This window comes from Lithobates pipiens, unplaced genomic scaffold (genome assembly GCF_037356315.1).
Source record: "Lithobates pipiens isolate NorthernLeopardFrog02 unplaced genomic scaffold, aLitPip1_a1.2 Scaffold_13, whole genome shotgun sequence".
Classification (NCBI taxonomy): domain Eukaryota; kingdom Metazoa; phylum Chordata; class Amphibia; order Anura; family Ranidae; genus Lithobates; species Lithobates pipiens.
The window spans coordinates 32969067-32993838 of record NW_027507718.1 but is presented as its reverse complement, the minus strand read 5'-3'; the positions used below and the strand labels follow the sequence as shown (position 1 = coordinate 32993838).

Genomic DNA, 24772 nt, shown 5'->3' with positions numbered 1-24772 from the left:
TCCACCCCAAACTCATTTATGACTTTATGGGCCTTGCTTTGTGCACTGGTGTTGGAACAGGAAGGGGCTATCCCCAAACTGTTCTTACAAAATTGGGAGCATGAAATTGTCCAAAATGTCTTGGTATGTTGATGCCCTAATGCCACGTACAGACGATTGGACATTCCAACAAAAAATCCTGGATTAATTTCCGACGGATGTTGTCTCTAACTTGTCTTGCATACACACGGTCGCACAAATGTTGTCGGAAAGTCTGATCACCAAGAACACGGTGACATACAAGACGTACGATGAGCTGAGAAAAATGAAGTTCAATAGCCAGTGCGGCTCTTCTGCTTGATTCTGATCATGCGTGGACTTTTGTGCGTCGGAATTTATGACAACGGATTTTGTTGTCGGAAAATTTGAAATCTAACTCTCAAATCTTTGTTGTCGGAAATTCCGACAGAAAATGTCCGGTGTGGAACCTACACACAGTCAGAATTTCCAACAACAGGCTCACATCGAACATTTGTTGTTGGAAATTCCGACTGTGCGTACGTAGCATAAGCGTTCTCATCACTAGAACTAAGGGGCCAAGCCCAACCTTTGAAAAGCAACCCCACAACATAATGCCTCCTCCACCAAATGATTTGGACCAGTGCACAAAGCAAGGTGAGCGAGTTTGGGGAGGAGGAACTTGACTGGCCTGCACAGAGTCCTGATCGATCACCTTTGACATGAAGTAGAGGAGAGACTTCGAGCCAGGCCTTCTCGTCCAACATCAGTGCCTGACCTCACAAATGTGCTTCTGGAAGAATGGTCAAACGTTCCCATAGACACACTTCTGAACCTTGCGGACAGCCTTTCCAGTTGAAGCTGTTACAGCTACAAAGGGTGGGCCAACTCAATATTGAACCCTACGGACTAAGACTGGGATGCCATTAAAGTTCATGTGCGTGTATAAGGGCCCTTTCACACGTGCGGATGTTCAGATCCTCCTGTCAGTTTTTTCAGGAGGATCTGAACGGTCACTCCATACATCTCTCTGTCCGCTGACATCTGATCCGCCCCGATCCCATCGGCAAAATACAGACAAATGGATGTCCTATTTTCCATTCGTCTGGCGGATCGGATGAAAACGGACAGGCAGTCCGTAATCCGATCCCCCCATAGAGGAGAGCGGTCTCTCTAACAGGTCAGGTCCCCCATACACACACACACTTAGAAAAGTTAGAAAGCACACCTGTATAAATTGCAATGTCTGCAAAAGAGATTAGTGGGACAATTCCTAAATCCACATATGAAATTGAAGACAGGTTGCCGCAAAAACGTTTTATTTAATCAAACAAATAATCCTGTTACATTGCTACATTACTTTGGAGTGGCAACAGTCCTTCACCAGGCCAAACAGATACATACAATTCAAATAGTATCAACAGTCTGATACATAGCCTCAGCTAACTGCAATAGATACATGTCAAATTATTTAACCCTTCATATACCCATTCAACCTCACATCAATTATAAAGAATCTATATAACAATAGCTCAGAAAACTGTAGATTAATATTTTCCCATTAAAAAAAGTAATTATTTGTTAAAATAATAATGAGGTTATAGGTTGGAATTAGGAAGAAAGACGTGACAATTAGAAAAAAAAACATAAAGAAATGTTTCCCTAATAAATTATATATATATATATATATATATATATATATATACACACACACACACACACACACACACACACACACACATACATACATACATACATACATATATATATATATATATATATATATACACACACATACATATACATATATTTATTTATTTTATTTTTATTTTTTAATTAGCAAAATAACTGACATTTATCCCAAATATACTGTATAGTCATCAGAGAGTAGTGTAATACAAGTGCAATTTTTATACAACATAGCAGAGTAGTGTGGCCCAACCTTTCAATTCAGGAGAGCTTTTTCTCCCCTATTGAAGTTACACAGTGTTGCACATGGTTAATAAGAATCTGTTTGCATAAATCTTAAGTGTATGCCAAGATAACATTGGTACAAAATGTTGTTTGCATATGCTTGCAAACACATGAACACTCAATGACATTACCCAGGCTTGCCTGAGAATTTGTGATAAGATTCTAGATCAGGTTAGTGGAAGAGGATTTTAGTAGTGAGCTATTGTTTGTTGTAAACAGCACCTTTGCATTGAACCAAATCTATCCAAGCTTAAAGCCTAGTACACACAGGCCAAATGCCAGGCAATATCGGTGGTTCAATAAAAACGGGCCATGTGTATGGCAGCCGGTCTGACAGAAGCAAGCATGCTGGAAAACCAGCAGTCGTCCATCTCCCGATCAACGCTTAAGCCTAGTACACACCACCAATTATTATTTTTTCGTTCGACCCAGTTGGTTGAACAAATAAAAACTGACAGCCCAGGACAATCCAATGTTAGTACAGCGATCTCCACTGCGATCTCCACTACTGTGCCGATTGTGTTCTGACAGGGGGACAGAACACTCTGGCGCTATTCAGCCGCTAGCGAGCGGTTTTAACCCCCAACTAGTAGCCAAAAGGGGATTAAATCCGCCAGCAAAACACCGCTGCAGCAGCGCTTTGCCGGTGGTGTCACGGCGCTGTCCCATTGTTTTTAATGGGCAGGAGTGGTGGAGGAGCGGTGTATTCACTGCTCCTACACCACTGCAAAGATGCTGCTGGCAGGACTTTTTGTGACGCCCTTCCAGCGCTCGGGCTTTCACACTGGGTTTGCAGCTGAGGTTTTTTTCAGGTGCTATGCAGGCGCTATTTTTAGTGCTGTAGCGCCTGAAAAACGCCTCCAGTGTGAAAAGGGTCTAATTGGTGAGTGTGACAAGCTCTGCAAGCAGAGATAAAACTGCCATCGCATGTGTACAGCCCCATCCAGCCGTAATGTTAAAAATTTAGGTTGGTGGCCTAAGTGTCTTTTATGATCCTAACACATGTGGGACCCATCATGGTTCCTGAGACTAAACATCGCTTTAAAAAGCTCTGTGGCAATTGTTACTATAGTGCTGGTTTTCAAATGAAGCTTGGTCCTTCAGGAAGCTGTTTGAAGCTTTTTAAAAGCCACGGGCCATAGATTCCCTCATCCACACACTCGATGTGGATGGGGAATCCTCTCCACTGAGCTATTGTATTCTGACAGCGAGGAGACTTCCCCACTTTTAGAATACAGTAAAACCTTGGTTTCAGAGCGTTTTGCAAGACAAGCAAAATGTTTTAGTAAATTTTGACTTGATATACAAGCGATGTCTTGATATACAAGTAGTATCAGGTCACAACTGAGTATAAAAAAGAGAGAGGCGCCTCCAAGTGTAGCAATATGGTTACATCTAATGAAGGTACAATATTTAGCAACATATTGCTACATAGTGCCTCTCTTCTCTTATATACTCTGTAGCTCCTGCTGGATTTTGCTTCTAATCCCCTTGTGGAGGCTTCTTATTTGTGGATGGACATTTTATGGTTACACAACCTATCACAATGCTATAATCTTTTTATATGGACTATAAACTGTAGGACCTATGAATAAATGGTTGTGGATCCAATCATTTGAGTTTCCATTATTTCTTATAGGGAAATTTGTTTTGATATACAAGTGCTTTGGATTACAAGCATGTTTCTGGAACAAATTATGCTCGCAATCCAAAGTTTTAGGCCGCGTACACACGGGCGGACTGTTCGCCCAACTTTGTCCGCTGAACAGTGTTTGGGCGGACAGTCCGCTCGTGTGTGGGCTTTCAGCGGACAGTTTCAGCGGACAGTTTGACGAACAAGGTTTTTCGGAAATTCCGTAAAACTGTCCGCTGAAACCTTGTTTCAGCGAACAGTCCGCTCGTGTGTAGGCTTGTTCGTCAAACAAAGTTGCGCGCATGCTCAGAAAGGATTTTCACGCCGAAAGTTATAATGCAGTGTATAGGACGTCGTATTTTTCGTCCCGTCGTACGTGCCGTTCACGTCATCGCGCACGGTTTCAGCAAACTGTTCGTTCGTCGTGTGTGGCCATGTCCGTCCATGCTAATTTTGAGCGGACTGTTTGCCGAAACTGTTTGACGGACAAAGTTGGGCGAACAGTCCGCCCGTGTGTACGCGGCCTTACTGTCAACTGATCAGCATTGAATGCTATAGTGTACAGCACTGATCAAGCAGGGAATATATAACAGGGGGGTTGTACAGAAGTGAATCAATAGATCCACTTCTGTACAACCACCCTGCCCATACATGTATCAAAATTTGGCTAGTTCAGCAGGGACCAGTGTTGGTCATCTTACTTTAAAAAAATAATTAGTTAAGTTACAAATTACTTCTCCCAAAAAGTAATTGTGTTAGTAACTCGGTTACTACATTGGAAAAGTAATTAGTTACTCAGCAAAGTAACTGTGACTTTTTTTTTATATTCTATAGATGGGACTAGTGAAGGAAGTGAATGTCGCCGCCTTCATCTGTAAGATTGACACCTCGTGAGCCCCGTCGCCTGGTATGGATTTAAAGGTGAACCCCTACGCCGAAAAAACGGCATGGGGGTCCCCCCAAAGCCAATACCAGACCCTTATCCGAGCGCGCAGCCCGGCCGGTCAGGAAAGGGGGTGGGGGCGAGCGAGCGCCCCCCCCTTCTGAACCGTACCAGGCCATGTGCCCTCAACATGGGGGGGTAGCTTTGGGGAAGGGGGGGCCCTACGGCCCCCACCCCAAAGCACCTTGTGCCCATGTTGATGAGGACAAGGGCCTCTTCCTGACAACCCTGGCCGTTGGTTGTTGGGGTCTGCGGGTGGGGGGCTTATCAGAATCCGGAAGCCCCCTTTAATAAGGGGGCCCCCAGATTCCAGCCCCCTACCTATGTGAATGAGTATGGGGTACAATGTACCCCTACCCATTCACCTGGGGAAAAAAGTGTTAATAAGAAAACACAACACAGGTTTTTAAAGTACTTTATTACACAGCTCCGGGGGTCTTCTCGCCGGGCTCCTCCGATATCTTCTGCTCTTTTACTAGCGGAGGAGCCTGACTTTCTCCTTTGTCGCTGCCCGGGGTCTTCTTCTTCTTCTTCTTCTTCCTTCTTTCTTCCTTCTTCCCGGGCCAACGCTAGTAAAAGAGCTGTAAGAAGATAGCAGAGGCCCGGCAGAAGAAGTGAAGAGCGGGACAAGACCCCCGGACGGCGGCGGCAACGAAGGAGAAAGCCGGGCTCCTCCGCCAGCAAAAGAGCTAGCAGTAAAAGAGCAGAAGATAGAGGGGGAGCCCAGCGACAGACCCCTGAAGTCAGAAGAAGACCCCCGGAGCTGTCTAATAAAGTACTTTAAAAACCTGTGTTGTGTTTTTTTTTATTAACACTTTTTTCCCCAGGTGCATGGGTAGGGCCCTTGTCCTCATCAACATGGGGACAAGGTGCTTTGGGGTGGGGGGAGCCACAGGGCACCTCCCCATGTTGAGGGCACGTGGCCTGGTACGGTTCAGGAGGGGGGGCGCGCTCGCTCGTCCCCACACCCTTTCCTGACCGGCCGGGTGCTGCGTGCTTGGATAAGGGTCTGCTATGGACTTTGGGGGGACCCCCACGCCGTTTTCTCGGGGTAGGGGTTCCCCTTTAAATCCATACCAGGCGACAGTGCTCGCGAGGTGTCAATCTCACCGATGGAGACGGCATTCACTGCGTTAAGTAGCTCTGTTTATTTTAACTGAGTTACTTACATCACTGGCAGGGACTGGGTGAATTTTGATCCATATATGGCTAGCTTAATGCCTATTCTTAGCTTTCAACAGAATCATGATCTGGCCATACATGGACTGAAATTTGTCCGGTTCAGTAGGGACTGGCCAAATTTAAATTCATGTATGGGCAGCATGGTTGTACAGTGGTGGTGGTTTTAACTGATCAGCTTCTGTATAACCACCCTGTCTGATGTTTTGCCACTTGATCTGCGCTGCAAGCTACAGCCAGCATGTTCGATCATTGTATTCTGACAGCAGGGAAGTCTCCCTGCAGCCAGAATACAATAACTAAGTGGGGCGGATTCCCCCAACCACATTGAATGTGTGGATGGGGGAATTACTGTAAAGCCCCATACACACTATCAGTTTTTCTGCTGAGTTTTTCCTTCAGATTTACCAAAACCATGTAGTAGAAGGGCCTGCCTGATTGCATACAGATTGAAACTCCTAAGGTTTGACCTTATATTATATGGTTTTGGTAAATCTGAAGGAAAAACTCAGCAGAAAAACTGATAGTGTGTATGGGGCTTAAGTCATTCTTTTTTTCTTCAACCTGCTGGTTCAACTAAGAAAAAATAGCTGCTTAAAGAGGAACTGTAGTCTGCTCCCATCATTTTTAATAAAAAACATCTTTGCCATTCTGAAGATTCCCTTCAACCACTTTGCATATTATTTTATATATACTGTACTTGCCAAATATGCTGCAGAAATCTCCCTCCACTGAGTCTGGCTGCATCCATTTTAACTGTGGGCAGCTGAAGCTGCTGCCTGTTCACTTCCTGGATTTACACAGAGACACACCTCCAGCTCTGCAGCTCTCATTGGTCCTATCATGACTCACCCCCAATTCCCCCCCTTCCTTGCTGGCAAACTCTCACACAAGAGAGAGAGCTGTGCATGATGTCATAAACCTGGGCTTTTTTTTCCAGACAAGAAACAGGAAGTGGGTTGTATAAGGTATTTACTGGCACAAAAAAATGTCTTACTATTCAAAGTTAAAACAACAAGGGCAGACGATTTATTAGATGGAAAGTTGAAAAAAATGACTGAAGGTCTGCTTTAAGTAATGTAGTTTGTTTAGCAAAGGTGGACGATGAGTATGACAAATATGATCTACTACACAATTTTGCTGTTTCCAGCCAAGTCAGGGCATGGGTTATCTAAGGGCTGCAGAACTGGAATTGGGGCACAGCCACATATACAGAACTATTACAGTGTACAGTATTTCATATAAGAGGTTATAAAATGGGAAATGCTGCTTAAATGAACAAAAAGGGAAAAATCCTTGAATAGAATGGTAATCGCTAGCATTTAATCCTATAAATGTACTCCTATAAATGTATGGCAATCCCTTCAGATATTTTTTTATATTATAGCTCAATTAATGTTAAGCAGCCACAGGCAGTGCATTTACAAAACTAATCCAGAAGTGATTTATCCATTGAAAAGCAAGGCTTTTCCTGTAAAGAGGTAATTTCTATCTCAGTCTGCAATCACTTCACATACTCAATCCGGTCTGGTGGGACTTTTAAAAACAGACATTTTCTTGGATAATAATTGAATATTTGAAATGCACACAGGCTTCAGTGGAATGTACTCTCAGTAAAGCGCTTTGTAAATTGCATCTAAATAATCAGCTAGAGATTGGGGAAGATTAAAACTGAACCAGGCTATGTAGAATGGGAAACTAATAGCCTCCGTTGGCTGTCCTGAATACACAAATGGATTTCACAAGACTATGGGGGTTATTTACTAAAGGAAAATCCACATTGCACTATAAATGAATACTACAAATGCAAAGTGCACTTGAAACTGCACTGAAATTGCACTTGGAAGTAAAGTCGCTATAGATCTGAGGGGGACATGCAAGGAAAATAAAAAAAACTGCATTTTAGCTTGCACACGATTGGATGATAAAATCAGCAGAGCTTCCACCTATTTCAGATCTACCCCTTAGATTTAGAGCGACTGCACTTCCAAGTGCACTCGCAGTGCAAAGTGGATTTGCCTTTCGTAAATAACCCCCAATGAGTGTAAAAAGAACAGCAAAAATATAATACATCTTGTACAGAAAGAAATTAATAACAGCAGCAATTGCCAATGCTCTAACCAAAGGAGGGGAATTCTCGAAGGGGCCACCACCAAAAGGACCAATCAACCAAAGAGGGAAATGAGCCCTGTGTGGCCACAGAGGAAACAAGAGGACCAGGCTAGAAAGTACAATAAAGTATATATATGTGAAAGAATCTAAACAGGTTAGTAGAATATATATATATATATATATATATATATATATATATATATATAAGCAAGCAAATGCAGAGCATAGGGTGGAGAGCGATTATGATATCGGTTGAATTCTATCCAGTAAAACCAAAAAATGTATATATCTGTGATGAGAAAAATAATAGGTAGTAGGATAAAGTATTGGGGGGGAGAAAAAGGAATAAACCTAGAGTCAGGAAACGGCTACACCTATTGAGGTTGGGACCTATGAACATTTATGAAGAAGGTCAATAGAGTTGTAATGTAGGGATAGAGAGGATATGATGATAATTAAACTAAGTTTACATGTTACATGTCATATAACTAAATGGCCAGAAATCGGCAAAAGGAAAAAGTGCTTCTAAATTAAGGAATACACCAGGACACTTGTCTCAATGTAGCTCATAAAGTAAGATAAGGATTGATAAAAGCAGGCAAAATAATTATTGTATAGACAAGGAGAAAGAAAAAAGCCAAATATGAAAAGTATATTAAGGGTACTTGAGATAATAACAACACTAAAGTTATTTGGTAAAAGACTAAGGACCAGCAGAAAGAGTAATTGAGTAGTGAACAAAATAAACAAACACAGAACTAAATGATTAATGAAGCGTATAATAGGGAAGGAGATATAAGAAGAATGGCGATCCCATCTTGCGCAACACAGGATACAGTGTAAGTTGCCCTCCGCCTCTGACAATGGTGCTGCCTGAGAGATCAGCTTTATTGTGTCCTCCATTTGGTTGGCGTCTGACGTCACAGACCAAATGCGGACGTGATGGTGCCAGAGCGCATGCGCAAGAGTCACGGCCGATCCCTCAAACTACAACGACCACTATGCTCTCCTTTGGGAAGAGCATTGGCAATTGCTGCTAACTGTTATTAATTTGTTTCTGTACACAATGTAATATATTTTTGCTGTTCTTTTTATACTCATGTCTTTTTTTTTGTGTGTGATTTTTATACAGTTCAAAGACATTTTGTAATTCGTTTATCCCCTGATGTAGATACTAGGCGAAACATGTCGGGTTTATATATGAACTTGAATCTTCTTGTCTCAATTTGAACATTTGTCTTTATTACCACCTCTACTTTGAAATGTTGAATATTATTGAACATTTGGCTCTGTTTGGTTTTTAACTGTAATCCTTTTAAATTTATACTTTTTTATACTTTGGTTTCCATTATTATTTGTAAGCACTGTAAAAATCTCCTCCCCCTTCCCCATTTGCAATATGTACAGTGCCTTGCGAAAATATTCGGCCCCCTTGAACTTTTCAACCTTTTGCCACATTTCAGGCTTCAAACATTTTTATTTTTTGTGAAGAATCACCAACAAGTGGGACACAATTGTGAAGTGGAACGAAATCTATTGGATTAATCTATTGCGTTAATACTTTGTAGAGCCACCTTTTGCTGCGATTACAGCTGCAAGTCGCTTGGGGTATGTCTCTATCAGTTTTGCACATCGAGAGACTGAAATTCTTGCCCATTCTTCCTTGCAAAACAGCTCGAGCTCAGTGAGGTTGGATGGAGAGTGTTTGTGAACAGCAGTTTTCAGCTCTTTCCACAGAGTCTCGATTGGATTCAGGTCTGGACTTTGACTTGGCCATTCTAACACCTGGATACGTTTATTTGTGAACCATTCCTTTGTAGATTTTGCTGTATGTTTGGGATCATTGTCTTGTTGGAAGATAAATCTTCGTCCCAGTTTCAGGTCTTTTGCAGACTCCAACAGGTTTTCATCCAGAATGGTCCTGTATTTGGCTGCATCCATCTTCCCCTCAATTTTAACCATCATCCCTGTCCCTGCTGAAGAAAAGCAGGCCCAAACCATGATGCTGCCACCACCATGTTTGACAGTGGGGATGGTGTGTTGAGGGTGATGAGCTGTGTTGCTTTTATGCTAAACATATCGTTTTGCATTGTGGGCAAAAAGTTCGATTTTGGTTTCATCTGACCAGAGCACCTTCTTCCACATGTTTGGTGTGTCTCCCAGGTGGCTTGTGGCAAACTTTAGACGAGACTTTTTATGGATATCTTTGAGAAATGGCTTTCTTCTTGCCACTCTTCCATAAAGGCCAGATTTATGCAGTGTACGACTGATTGTTGTCCTATGGACAGACTCTCCCACCTCAGCTGTAGTTCTCTGCAGTTTATCCAGAGTGATCATGGGCCTCTTGGCTGCATCTCTGATCAGTCTTCTCCTTGTCTGAGCTGAAAGTTTAGAGGGACGGCCAGGTCTTGGTAGATTTGCAGTGGTCTGATACTCCTTCCATTTCAAAATGATCGCTTGCACAGTGCTCCTTGGGATGTTTAAAGCTTGGGAAATCTTTTTGTATCCAAATTCGGCTTTAAACTTCTCCACAACAGTATTACGGACCTGCCTGGTGTGTTCCTTGGTCTTCATGATGCTCTCTGCGCTTTCAACAGAACCCTGAGACTATCACAGAGCAGGTGCATTTATACAAAGACTTGATTACACACAGGTGGATTCTATTTATCACCATCAGTCATTTAGGACAACATTGGATCATTCAGAGATCCTCGCTGAACTTCTGGAGTGAGTTTGCTGTACTGAAAGTAAAGGGGCCGAATAATTTAGCACGCACCTCTTTTCAGTTTTTTATTTGCTAAAAATGTTTAAAATATCCAATAGATTTCGTTCCACTTCACAATTGTGTCCCACTTGTTGGTGATTCTTCACAAAAAATAAAAATGTTATATCTTTATGTTTGAAGCCTGAAATGTGGCAAAAGGTTGAAAAGTTCAAGGGGGCCGAATACTTTCGCAGGGTACTGTATATATAAGCTTCACGTGTTAGCGGCACAAGGTACACATGGACTACTTGCGGATTCCCCCTACTGCCCATGCTTCCCCCATGTTGTACCTTTTCCCCTAGCAGTGATGCTAGTGTTAAATAGGATTGGTCCCAGCAAAGAACCCTGGGAGACCCCACTACCCACCCCTGGCCATTCCAGGTACTCCCCATTTATCACCACCCTTTTCAATCATGTACTCACACTATGGTCCATGCCAACAGACCTTATTTTGTACAGTAAACGTTTATGGGGAACTGTGACAAATGTTTTTTAAAAATCCAGATACACCACATCTATGGGCCTTCCTTTATCTAGATGACAACTCACCTCCTCATAGAAGGTTAATAGATTGGTTTGACAAGAACGATTCTTCAGGAATCCATGCTGATTAATGCTAATGATACAGGTTTTGTATATAGTCCCTTATCATCCCCTCCAAGAGCTTGCATATTATTGATGTTACGCTAACTGGTCTCTAATTCCCAGGGATGTATTTTGGGCACTTTTTAAATATTGGTACTACATTGGCTTTTTTCCAATCAGCTAGTACCATTCCAGTCAGTAGACTGTCAGACAAATTTAGGAAAAATGGTCTGGCAATTACTTGACTGAGTTCTCTAAGTACCCTCGGGTGCAAGCCACCCGGTCCCAACGATTTATTAATGTTAAGTTTCCCAAGTCTAATTCTAATTCTGTCCACTGTTAGAAATGAGGGTGCTTTCTGTGATGTGTCATGAGGATAAAAATGGCAGTTTTGGTTACTGAAGCCCCCCGATTCCCTTGTGAAGACTGAGGAAAATAATAAATTCAATACCTTTTCCCATCCTTTGTAACAAGATGTCCTTCCTGATTGTTTATGGGGCCAATATAGTCTGTCCTCCCTTTGTTTACATACTTAAATAATTTCTTGGGATTTCTTTTTGGTCTCCTCCATGTGTCTTTCGTGTCCTATCTTAGCCGCCCTAATTGCACCCTTACATTTCTTGTTGCATTCTTTATATAGTATGAATGCTGATGATGATCCCTCAACCTTGTATTTTTTGAAGGCCTTCTCTTTTGCTTTTATATGCATTTTTACATTGGAGTTACCGTATATACTCGAGTATAGGCCGACCCGAATATAAGCCGAGGCCCCCAATTTACCCCCAAAAAAACTGGCAAACTTATTGACTCGTGTATAAGCCGAGGGTGAGACATGCCTGTCCATCCCTGTGTGTGTGTCCGTCCCTGTGTGTCCGTCCATCCCTGTGTGTGTGTCCGTCCCTGTGTGTCCGTCCATCCCTGTGTGTCCGTCCATCCCTGTGTGTCCGTCCATCCCTGTGTGTCCGTCCATCCCTGTGTGTGTGTGTGTCCATCCATCCATCCATCCCTGTGTGTGTGTGTCTCCATCCATCCATCCATCCCTGTGTGTGTGTGTCTCCATCCATCCATCCCTGTGTGTGTGTGTCTCCATCCATCCATCCATCCCTGTGTGTGTGTGTCCATCCATCCATCCATCCCTGTGTGTGTGTGTCTCCATCCATCCATCCATCCCTGTGTGTGTGTGTCTCCATCCATCCATCCCTGTGTGTGTGTGTCTCCATCCATCCATCCATCCCTGTGTGTGTGTGTCTCCATCCATCCATCCCTGTGTGTGTGTGTCTCCATCCATCCATCCATCCCTGTGTGTGTGTGTCTCCATCCATCCATCCCTGTGTGTGTGTGTGTGTGTGTGTGTGTGTGTGTGTGTGTGTGTGTGTGTGTGTGTGTGTGTGTGTCCAGCCTACCTGTGTCCCGAGCCTCCGTCCCGTGCCTTGCCTCCGTCCCGTGTCGTGCCTTGCCTCCGTCCCGTCCCGTGCCTTGCCTCCGTCCCGTCCCGTGCCTTGCCAGGATCGCCGCTCTTCGTCGGCGCCTCGGCGGCCATACTACAATTCGAAAGCCGCGCCTCCGCCTCCGCCTCCGCCTGTGATAGGCGGAACACTGAATTTCCCAGCAGCCTGTGTTCCGCCTATCACGGACATCGTCTCATCCTCGTCCGTAGTACGAGGATGAGACGATGTGCGTGATAGGCGGAACACAGGCTGCTGGGAAATTCAGTGTTCCGCCTATCACAGGCGGAGGCGGAGGCGGAGGCGCGGCTTTCAAATTGTAGTATGTCCGCCGTCTGTCTGCTCGATACGCTGATCGAGCAGTCAGACGGCGATGACTCGAGTATAAGCCGAGGGGGGCACTTTCAGCCTCAAAAAAGAGGCTGAAAATCTCGGCTTATACTCGAGTATATACGGTAAGCCATATAGGACTTTTGTTTGCTCTTTTACATTTATTACCCAATGGGATGCACTGGTTATTGCACTGATCTAATATGCTATTAAAGCAAACACATCTCTCCTACATGTTCTTTGTTCCTAAGATTTTATCCCAATTTATGCCTTCTAGCAAGGTTCGTAGTTTAGGGAAGTTGAAGTTTGAAATGCAGTGTCTTTGTATTTCCCTTATGTTTCCTATTTGTGTGATTTATACTGAAGCCAATTGACCTGTGATTGCCGTTTCCTAAATTGCCCTGTATTTCCACATCTGTGATCAGGTCTGTATTGTTTGTAATCAGTAATTCTAGTAATGCTTTATTTCTAGTTGGTGAGTCTACCATCTGACCCGTGAAATTGTCCTGCAAGACATTTAAGAACTGGCGAGCCTTTAACTAATGCATGGTTCCCTCCGCCCAGTCTAGATAATTAAAATCCCCCATTATGATAACTTCCCATCATTGCTGCAAATCCAAATTGTGGTAGGAGGTCCGCCTCCCCTTCCTCCCTCAGGTTAGGGGGCCTATAGCATACTCCCAGTATTATTTTCTCCTTAGCTTCATCCCTTTGGAGCTCTACCCAGAAGGATCCCACCTCCTCCCTAGCTCCCTTAGTGATGTCATCTCTCACATTCACTTGTACATGATTCTTGATATATAGACATACCCCTTTCCCTTTTTTAACCTCTCTATCTCTGTGATAAAGGGTATACCCTTAAATGGCAGCCAGCCAATCATGAGAGCTGTTTAACCAGGTCTCTGAAATTCCCACAAAATCCAAATCCTCCTCGTACTACAGTATTTCTAGTTCACCCATCTTGTCCGCCAGGCTCCTAGCATTGGTGAACATGCCACATAGTTTAGACCAGTCATGTACTATCCTCTTATTGGGCGTTCTGAGATTGCAACCAATGCCCTGTACACACGGGAGGACTTTCTGACGACAAAATTTTGGCCCAAACTTGTCTCGCATACATATGATCGCACAATGTTGTCGGAAAATCTGATCGTTCTGAACGTGGTGATGTAAAACACGTATGACTGGACTATAAGCAGGCCAGTAGCCAATAGCTTTCGTCTAGTGATTTATTCTGAGCATGCGTGGCACTTTGTCCGTCGGAATTGTCTATACATGATCAGAATTTAAACGATCGGATTTTGTTGTCGTAAAATTTTAGATCCAGCTCTCAAACGTTGTGTGTCGGAAATTCCGACGGAATTAGTCTGATGGAGCCCACACATGATCAGATTTTCTGACAACACGATTCGATCACACATTTTTCATTAGAAAGTCCGACCGTGTGTACAGGGCATAAGACCTGTTACTATACTTACCTTGGGTTTATGTGCCTTAATCAACCTACCACTAATGCCCCCAATACTACCCTCTGGACTATGTTCTGCGCTGACTATCTCTACCTTTTGTAAAACTACCGTGGGCACTGGGCAGGTGGCGTGTCAGCACAAATCTTGGCCATTGGAGGATGGACAGCCAGCCAGAAAACTGACCATGCTGAGATGGATGTACCCGCGTGGCCAGTTTAAAACAGGAAAGTAGGGGGACTGGCAGGGTCACCAGGGACTACACACAAAAGGAAGAAATACAAAAAGAACAGCATACAAGTACTTGGTACAACATACACGTATCGGGAATCTGAAATGTTAGGGTAAATAGGAGGAAAAGTGGTAGCCCCAGATGCTAAAATCATGTACTAGTTTGTAGACTGAAGTAATGAAAGGGACTCCCTTGCTCCTCTAGTCCAAATACCCCTGGACTGGTGACAAGGAACACGAGTGACACGGATGTGGAATGTCCCAGGCTGGGGAGAAGAAACCCTTGATGGCAAAGTGCTTCCACTAGCAGGGGTAGACTCATCAGAAGAGCTGGTATGAAGAGTTTGGTGAGGCTGAAGCCAGGAGCTGGCAGAACCAGACAGAAGGCAGGTCAGGGATTAGGCTTGTGTCAATGCCATTTATTTGAGATGCTTAGGAGATCATTCAGAATTCATTGGTGGGTTCTCCTGACCTGCATTAGACTTGCTTCAGGTGGGTTTGCATTCCCATAGACTTGTACAGGGCTGCAAAACCCCAAAACCTTTAAGGCTACTCACACACAGACAACAGTTCTGCATTTGATATGCATGTGTGTTGGTAAACACTGATACAGAGAACACCAGCGTTTACATTGGTACAGGGGTGTATAGCCATTTACTTCTATGACTGGCTGTATGCTCCATCTGCGGCTCCCTGGCTGTGATAAAACGTGTTTTTTTTTTACACTAGTCATATTTTATTCCTACAGTATACTGTATATGTCTGTGTCATTGAGGCCATCGCTGTATACTAAACATTTAGAGGAGATTTCTGCTGAAAGCCAGCACTCAGTATCACTACACCCAGCACTATTCAAGGTTTTATTTCTGCTTATACTGTATATTTTAGTTCTATTCTCTATCCATCATGCAGCACCACGCCTGCTGTCAGCACCATTCTGTCTCATGGTGAGAAGCCAAACTTTGAATCTGAAGAAAGAGAGGACCGTACACCATTCAAAAAGTAACTCATTTGCTCTCAGCTTTTAAATGTGGATCCCACAAGAGAAAAAAAAAAAAAGCAGAACAACAAATTTACTTAGGAGGGTACCTTCCTTAGCATGTACGATAACATATAACATCCTTGTGTGAGCTGTTATATTGCTTTTGGTGCCATTCAAAGTAGAGCTGAAAGCATATCCCTATGTCCCAGAACATGGGGTTCATACAGGGGCAGAATGGCAAGTACAACCCAGAGGCCCATGATACAGCAACTCAGCCCCCTTCCTGCTCTCCCTCTTCCCTGCCTCCTCCCAACCCCTATCCCAGGCTGAAATTCTGCTCCAGGTACTATCTGGAAGGTTGGGCTGGACCTGTTGCACAGACTCTGGGTTCCTAAATTGGCCAGCAGGGGTGGCTGCAGGAGGGAACCAGGGTGGCTTGGTCAGGGCCGGCCAGGGAAGGAGAGCCTCCGATTGGGGCACAGAGCTGGCCCCTGCTCATGCATGGCATACACCATCCATGAGGGGGGGGGGGGCAGCCTGGGTGCTGTCCTTGTCCTCATCCCGCACTCGATAGGACACTGGCAGGAACTTTTTACTCCTCCTCACCAGGAAGCCTTTAGACATGTCCTTTTGCAGGGCATCAGAGCGGTCTGGGGAGCAATTGCCCCCTGGCCCAGGTTCATGCTTATCCTGATACCAAACCTAGAGGGCTAGTAAAGCTCCATACATACAGGCCGAAAGCCGAGCGATATCAGTAAAATCAGTCCGACATTCGGCCTATGTGCGTGCCAGCTGGTCCGACAGAAGCCGGTCTGTTGGACGAGCATGCTGGAAAACCAGCAGAAACTGGCTCCCGATCAGCGCTCTCAGCCAATGGCTGAGACCACAGACCGGAATGTGTTCTGGCAGGGGTGCCATCCCTCTGTCAGAACACAACAGCTCAGCGGGAGAGACAGCTGTACTAACGTTGGATCGTTGGATTGTTGAACCTCAAAAAAACTCATAGTGTGTACCAAGCTTTAATGCAAAGAGAAAAAGGACTGCCGACCAGCCCAGGTGAATAAACGATTAGGAGCTGCCTCAGCCTAAACGCCCAAACCACACACCCTGATGCATTTCACCCTGCCCTCGCACTGGGGCTTATTCATAGTGCCAGGGAACGTCTAGTGATGGAGGGTATCCCGATGCGTGCTCGTGTGTCAAGCCAGGGCCCAGACTGGTTGCGGCACCGAATGAGGGAGGAGAGGGGACAAAGGAACAGGGCCTCTGGTGTGTCAGTCCACCAGCAAGGGTGGCAAGGAGAGAGTGTAGCAGCTTGTGAGCTGAGGAGATCAGCAACACCTTTGTAGCAGGCATCTCATGTGAGTTCATGTGAATGACTTTATGAACTGGATATAATGTAACTGCTGTTTTATTAGAACAAAAAAAAAAAAAAATCATACACATTATGTAGCTTTTTTTATGAGTCTGAGAACCAGTGGCACCAGTGTTCTCACAAATTGGAAAAACCCCAGGGACCAGGTGGGGAGAGAGAGCTGGGAGCTTTGAGGAGCATTAAGCTGGCCATACCGGTTAAAAAATTGTTTGAAAAGCATTTGATGCAATTGATCGTCCAAATTGAAATGTTAGTGGGCTAATTTTGATTCTCGAAATAAAAAATTTTATGCCCAAAAAAATTATTTTCTGTCCCAAAACAAACAATTTTTGAAACATTAGTAGTGGAATCGATCAAGAAACAGTTCAAACAAATCTACAACATATGCATGTGTTAAAATGTAAGCCTGATGTAATTGATATATAATATGATGATAATTGGGTAACATCTATTAATACAATGATGGTGTTATCTCATACACGTTCAGTTTCTTTTTTTCTTTTTTTTTTATTTATTCCGACCATTTTTGCTAAATGATTTTCTAAGCCAACATTGAAGTGGTTGTAAACCTCAAACATTAACTTGAAACTTCAGTAATTTTTTTTATCTTTCCATCTATTAAATCTTCTGCCCTTGTTGTTTTAACTTTGGATACTAAAATATATTTTTTCCTGCCAGTTTATACCTTATACAGCCCACTTCCTGTTTCTTTTCTGGAAAAAAGCCTAGGCTTATGACATCATGCACAGCCCTCTCTCTCTCACTCACTCTCGTGAGAGTTTGCCAAGGGAGAAGGGATGAGTCATAAGAGGACCAACGAGAGCTGCAGAGCTGGAGGTGTCCCTCTGTGTAAATCCAGGAAGTGAACAGGCAGTAGCTTTAGCTGCCCACAGTTAAAATGATTGAAGTCAGACTCAGTGGAAGGAGATTTCTGCAGCATATTTAGCAAGTACAGAATCACAGTATATATTAAATAATATGCAAAGTGCGTGAAGGGAAGCTTCAGGATGGTAAAGATGTTTCTATTACAAACTATGGGAGCAGACTGCAGTTCCTCTTTAAATAAGAAATACATATCCCTCTATTATGTGTACTTGTCTCAATTCAGAGCACTAGGTGTCGCGCGGTGGCAGCGTTTGTTGGGCACAGTAGCAGCGTTTGGGTACAGTGGCTGCGATTGATTGCACAGTGGCTGCATTTGAGGGTACAGTGGCAGTGTTTGACGGCACAGTGGCTGCATTTAATGATTTGGTTTATAAAAAAATTTGTGCCCCGCAAAAATTTTGAGCACCAGCCGCCGCTGTTTAGATGTATGTATGCACATTTTATGTATCTGCGTTTAATCCTGCCCCCCCCTTCCCATATTAGAGCTGGGCGATTTTCAAAAAAAAAAAAGTCATTTAAAAAAAAAAAAATAAAAAAAACTCGATTCACAATTCAAATCCATTTTTTTTATTTTTATGGACAGGCCGTTTTTAGGTGAGGCCGTGGCTTCGTCCTAGTCCGCAGCTCCGGCCTCGCGGACTAGGCCAAAGCCACGGCCTCACCTAAAAACTCCTGCCCGCAGCTCCTCAGGACCGGTGCGGTGTCAGCACTGATCCTGGTGAAAAAATAAATATCTAAAAAAAACTATTTGCTGAAAATTTTAATCGATTTGACCTCTCAACTCAATTCAAGATTCAAATCGATTTTTTTCCCCAGCCCTACCCCATATGTGTACAATCAGAACTGTTTTTTTTTTCTTGCTTGTTCAAAGTAGCAGCAAAAAAAATGCTATTCCTCTGAAAAGCGATCTGTGCCCAGATCGCTTTTCAGAGGCATTTGACAGCTGGTAAAGGGGCAATATGTTGTCTCCTGACCACCTGTTTTAATCCCTTAATGTGATTGTAAAGGTTTGCTTTTTTTTTTTTTTTTAATAACAAACATGTTATACTTACCTTCACTGTGCAGCTCGTTTTGCACAGAATGGCTCCGAACCTTGTATTCTGGGGTCCCTCGGTGGGGTCCCTCGGTGGCTCTCGTGGCTCCTCCTCTTATCAGACAATCCCCTAGGAGAAGTGCTCTCCGGGGGGGGGGGTTACCTTGCAGGCGCCCCCGATGCCCGCGTCATTGGATTTTATTAACAGCAGTGGGAGCCAATGGCTGAGCTGCTATCAATCTATCCAATCAGGAGCTGAGAACCCCGGGCAAAGGAAAAGCGCATCTCCACCTGGTGAAGTTCCAGGGCTCAGGTAAGTAAAACAGGGGGGCTGGGGTTCCGGTGACTGCCAGGTGTTTTTTCACCTTAATGCATAGGATGGATTAAGGTGAAAAAACACGAGGGTTTACAACCCCTTAAATGCATCATCACTATGCTGCAACTGCATGCAATGCACACAGTTGCAGGGTGGTTGCGGTGCAGCCCCATTCACATAGGGATGTACTTAAAGGGTGCCCTGACTAGAAAAAGCTTGAGAAACACCAACATAGAGGAACCGGTCTCTTCATTTTCCTCCTGCAGCCGCTGAATGCCTGTGGAAGGGAGAGGTGGAGAAGCGGCGGCAAATGGAGAAATTGGTTCCTTTACATGCAGCCACACACTTGCAACCGGGCCCTGTTGTTCCGCCAACAAACTCAGAGTAAAGGGCCCTGTCAGGGGGGCCCTTCATGGTTTCTTGCATCGGGGCCCTGAAGGTTCTAGTTACACCACTGAATGCAAGGTCTCTAACCTCCACCAGCTCCCTGATGTGGTCATGGAAGTGTGGAAGAGGACTCCAGTGGCAACCTGTGAAGCTCTGGTGAACTCCATGCCCAAGAGGGTTAAGGCAGTGCTGGAAAATAATGGTGGTCAAAAAAAAGTTTTGCCCATAGTTGTACTGGAATTCATCTCCATCTATCTCTACTATCATAGCAGAAATGAATATAAGAGAGCAGTGTAGACCTCATTGCTGAGCAGTGAGTGCTGATGATGAATAGTGACTTCTCCTGGTCTCAGGACACCACAATGTGTCACCCCCTCCTCCCTTTTTCCTCCTCCTTTTCTGATTCCAAACTTCAGGCTTGGAGTTGCAGCACTTGGACTGTACCATTCCCCCAGGGAGGGGATCACTGTCTGTACAATACCAGTCAGTCCACCCTAGCTGGCAGGATACACATGAAAACAGACACATCTTCTCGGTTTACTCAGCTCAGCCTTTGATCAGCACTGCCTTCCGGAAGACAAAGGAGGATGGATGGACTTTTCTCCAGGCCAGAGAACAAGTCCCCCCTCCCCTGTCGGAGTGGTAGAGGCTCGCCCCTGGGGAGTTTACTCTTGTCTGGGAGGGATCGATGTGCACGGACAGGTTGATGATGGCAGCACACAACAAAGTAAAGTGATCGTCCGACCGGGTCACACAGGAGATCGCTGTTAAAGGGACACACGTGGAGTGAGGAAGCAGAGAGAAGCCGCGATGCCCATCCGAGGAGACAGGTTATTTCATCATCAGGCGCCTAACCATGGCAAGGATCTGGCAGCCTGGTTCGGGGTAAGTGGTCGCCATCAGCTGATTGCTGGGGGATGGGGGGTGTGTTAGGTTCCTGCAGGTATTAGTGGACGAGTCATGTGATCAAACCTTGGTAGGAGGAGGGGGTGGGGAGCAAAACTTACTGGAAGTGTGTGAAACTTGAAATTTGTGTGATGGAAGGCGCCTGCCCCCCACAATCCCTCTTCTTCTGGCGGAAGGCGTCTGCCCCCCCACGATCCCTCTTCTTCTGGCGGACGGCGTCTGCCCCCCCCCCACGATCCCTCTTCTTCTGGCGGACGGCGTCTGCCCCCCCCCACGATCCCTCTTCTTCTGGCGGACGGCGTCTGCCCCCCCCCACGATCCCTCTTCTTCTGGCGGACGGCGTCTGCCCCCCCCCCACGATCCCTCTTCTTCTGGCGGACGGCGTCTGCCCCTCCCACGATCCCTCTTCTTCTGGCGGACGGCGTCTGCCCCCCCCACGATCCCTCTTCTTCTGGCGGACGGCGTCTGCCCCCCCCCACGATCCCTCTTCTTCTGGCGGACGGCGTCTGCCCCCCCCCCACGATCCCTCTTCTTCTGGCGGACGGCGTCTGCCCCCCCCCCCCACGATCCCTCTTCTTCTGGCCGACGGCGTCTGCCCCCCCCCCCCCCCCCACGATCCCTCTTCTTCTGGCGGACGGCGTCTGCCCCCCCACGATCCCTCTTCTTCTGGCGGAAGGCGTCTGCCCCCCCACGATCCCTCTTCTTCTGGCGGACGGCGTCTGCCCCCCCACGATCCCTCTTCTTCTGGCGGACGGCGTCTGCCCCCCCCACGATCCCTCTTCTTCTGGCGGACGGCGTCTGCCCCCCCCACGATCCCTCTTCTTCTGGCGGACGGCGTCTGCCCCCCCCACGATCCCTCTTCTTCTGGCGGACGGCGTCTGCCCCCCCACGATCCCTCTTCTTCTGGCGGACGGCGTCTGCCCCCCCACGATCCCTCTTCTTCTGGCGGACGGCGTCTGCCCCCCCCACGATCCCTCTTCTTCTGGCGGACGGCGTCTGCCCCCCCCCCCCCACGATCCCTCTTCTTCTGCGGAAGGCGTCTGCCCCCCCACGATCCCTCTTCTTCTGCGGAAGGCGTCTGCCCCCCACGGTTCCTCTTCTTCTGGCGGAAGGCGTCTGCCCCCCCACGGTTCCTCTTCTTCTGGCGGACGGCGTCTGCCCCCCCACAATCCCTCTTCTTGCGGAAGGCGTCTGCCCCCCCCACGATCCCTCTTTTTCTGGCGGACGGCGTCTGCCCCCCCCCACGATCCCTCTTTTTCTGGCGGACGGCGTCTGCCCCCCCTCCACGATCCCTCTTCTTCTGGCGGACGGCGTCTGCCCCCCCCCGCGATCCCTCTTCTTCTGGCGGACGGCGTCTGCCCCCCCACGATCCCTCTTCTTCTGGCGGACGGCGTCTGCCCCCCCACGATCCCTCTTCTTCTGGCGGAAGGCGTCTGCCCCCCCCCCCCACGATCCCTCTTCTTCTGGCGGATGGCATGTGCCCCCCCACCCCCACGATCCCTCTTCTTCTGGCGGACGGCGTCTGCCCCCCCCCCCACGATCCCTCTTCTTCTGGCGGACGGCGTCTGCCCCCCCACGATCCCTCTTTTTCTGGCGGACGGCGTCTGCCCCCCCCCCCCCACGATCCCTCTTCTTCTGGCGGAAGGCGTCTGCCCCCCCCCCCCACGATCCCTCTTCTTCTGGCGGAAGGCGTCTGCCCCCCCACGATCCCTCTTCTTCTTCTGGCGGAAGGCGTCTGCCCGCCCCCCCACGATCCCTCTTCTTCTTCTGGCGGAAGGCGTCTGCCCCCCCTGATCCCTCTTCTTCTTCTGGCGGAAGGCGTCTGCCCCCCCACCACGATCCCTCTTCTTCTTCTTCTGGCGGAAGGCGTCTGCCCCCCCCCCCCCACCACGATCCCTCTTCTTCTTCTGGCGGAAGGCGTCTGCCCCCCCCCCACCACGATCCCTCTTCTTCTTCTGGCGGAAGGCGTCTGCCCCCACCACGATCCCTCTTCTTCTTCTGGCGGAAGGCGTCTTTATTCTGGCGGAAGGTGTCTGCCCCCCCCCCCCCCACCACGATCCCTCTTCTTTTTCTGGCGAAAGGCGTCTGCCCCCCCCCCCCCACCACGATCCCTCTTCTTATTCTGGCGGAAGGCGTCTGCCCCCCCCCCACCACGATCCCTCTTCTTATTCTGGCGGAAGGCGTCTGCCCCCCCCCCCACCACGATCCCTCTTCTTATTCTGGCGGAAGGCGTCTGCCCCCCCCCCCCCACCACGATCCCCCTTCTTATTCTGGCGGAAGGCGTCTGGCCCCCCCACCACGATCCCTCTTCTTCTGGCGGAAGGCGTCTGCCCCCCCACGATCCCTCTTCTGGCGGAAGGTGTCTGCCCCCCCCCACCCTTCTTCTTGCGGAAGGCGCCTGCCCCCCACGATCCCTCTTATTACAGGTATATACTGCTGCAGTGCAGTGTGTCCTCATGTATAATGCACTGATCTCCATGGCCCGGACTGCTGAGCAGGGACTTTGTGCAGCTCCTGTGACACCAGACTGACACCCAGGACAAGGGAGATACTCAGGATCATATTCACACCACTTCCTAGCCATTCTGTACTCTGCCATGGCAGGGGAACTCAGGACATGTGCTATCCTGTCACTCAGATATGCTAATGTGTGCATAAATAAAGAAGTATCCATTCGAAAAAGAAACATTGCGTTGATTGCAGTTTACTGATCATTAGATGTGATGGCTGCATTACTTTTCTTTCCCTTTTTAGTCTTTTTTTTTTTTCCCCTGATGATCTTGCCAGTACGGGCGCTTACACTTCTGTTAGTGGATCCACAATGGATTGCTTTTCAGAGACCAGTTCAAGCATGGCTGACAGGCATTCAGGAGGCGACACTACTACCTCCTGATTGCCCTTTTATTGTTTAACAGCCAAATGGGGTTTTTGATTGGGAAACCGCACCCAAACCACTAGCCTAGCTTTTGGCTTGCACAGCCCCATTCACTTGATTGTAGGGATGCACCAATACTTTTTTTTTTTTTTTTGTACTCGCCAATACCTACCACAACTGTCAGTAATGGTACAAAGCATTGAACATTTATTTACAAATTAAATAAATCAATGTTTTTTTTTTTTTTTAATTTGGTGCTTTTTCAATGTGAAATGTGTAAATATGTTAATATATGTGTAAAGATATTCACTAACAAAGCAAACAAAAAAAAAAGTTTTAATTGTTTATCGTTTATAACATATAAGTGAACATAATTAAAAAAAAAAAAAAAAAATCATGAATATTCCTAAAAAAAATAAATAAATTTTTTTTTTTTTTTTTTAACTCTCCTCTAAATGGCTGTTGCTAGGGGGTCCCTCTCAGTCTGCCTCCTTCAGTGCCTGGGCTGGTGACATCACTTCCCCTCGGCACAGTTAGGGCTCAGCTCTGCCCCCTCCCTCCTGTCAATCATCTGGGACACGTGACAGGTCCCAGATGATTGCGCAGCCACTCACGGCACCGCTCGCACATGTGCAGTGGCTGCCCGGCTGAGAAGCCACAGCCGGGCACCCACACTTACAATGCCGGCGCCACTGAACAGGGGGGGGGGGGGGGCGAGCGTGGCTTCGATCCCCTGCATCGCTGAACCCTGGGACAGGTAAGTGTCCAATTATTAAAAGTCAGCAGCTGTAGTATTTGTAGATGCTGACTTTTAATTATTTTTTTTAAATGGGCACCCCGCTTTAACTAGGGGTTATTAAGGGGTTAAACAGAGGAACATTTGTTCACCCCTTTGATCTGCAGATGAAGAAACAGAGATATACAGAAAGAAATAATGTTTCTTTTTATTTTAGTGTTTCAGGGCTGAGCAATGTTGTTAATAAACATTGCCGGCTGCTTTTTTTTGACGGCTCCAATTTCCGGACTTCTTTAACACTGGCACGAGTACTGATGCCTGTGCAAATACTCAGTATTGGCACCAATACTAGTATCGGTGCAACCATACTTGATTGGGTTATGTTTGGCCGTACTGCCAGGCCGTGAAGCAAAGCAGCACATCTGTGGCATGTGTACTACCCTATCCAGGTGCTGCTGTACACCTGCAACTTAAAGGGCAGTAAAAAAGATGCCTTAACTGCCTTCTTTTACCGCCCCTTAACCACAAGTGTAAACCGAAGCCAGCCATAGACGTATTGAAATTTCTGCTAAAGTGGCCAAATTTAGATCCATCTATGAGCAGGCTGGTTGTAATAAA

At 46.5% G+C, this 24772-nt stretch overlaps 1 protein-coding gene across 3 annotated transcripts in view; it reads left to right on the top strand.

Moving 5' to 3' along the window:
- The window catches only part of TJP2 (tight junction protein 2), a 165186-nt gene that overhangs the window by 38793 nt on the left and 101621 nt on the right, over positions 1 to 24772 (top strand). The window contains exon 1 of one of the 3 annotated variants that reach the window (XM_077474972.1): positions 20303 to 20522. The exons of the other annotated variants lie outside the window; for them this stretch is intronic. Within the exon in view, the coding sequence (XP_077331098.1) occupies positions 20448 to 20522 (75 nt within the window). The 5' untranslated portion in view covers positions 20303 to 20447. Of the gene's footprint in view, positions 1 to 20302; positions 20523 to 24772 lie in introns of those variants that run through there. 3 annotated transcript variants of the gene reach the window in all.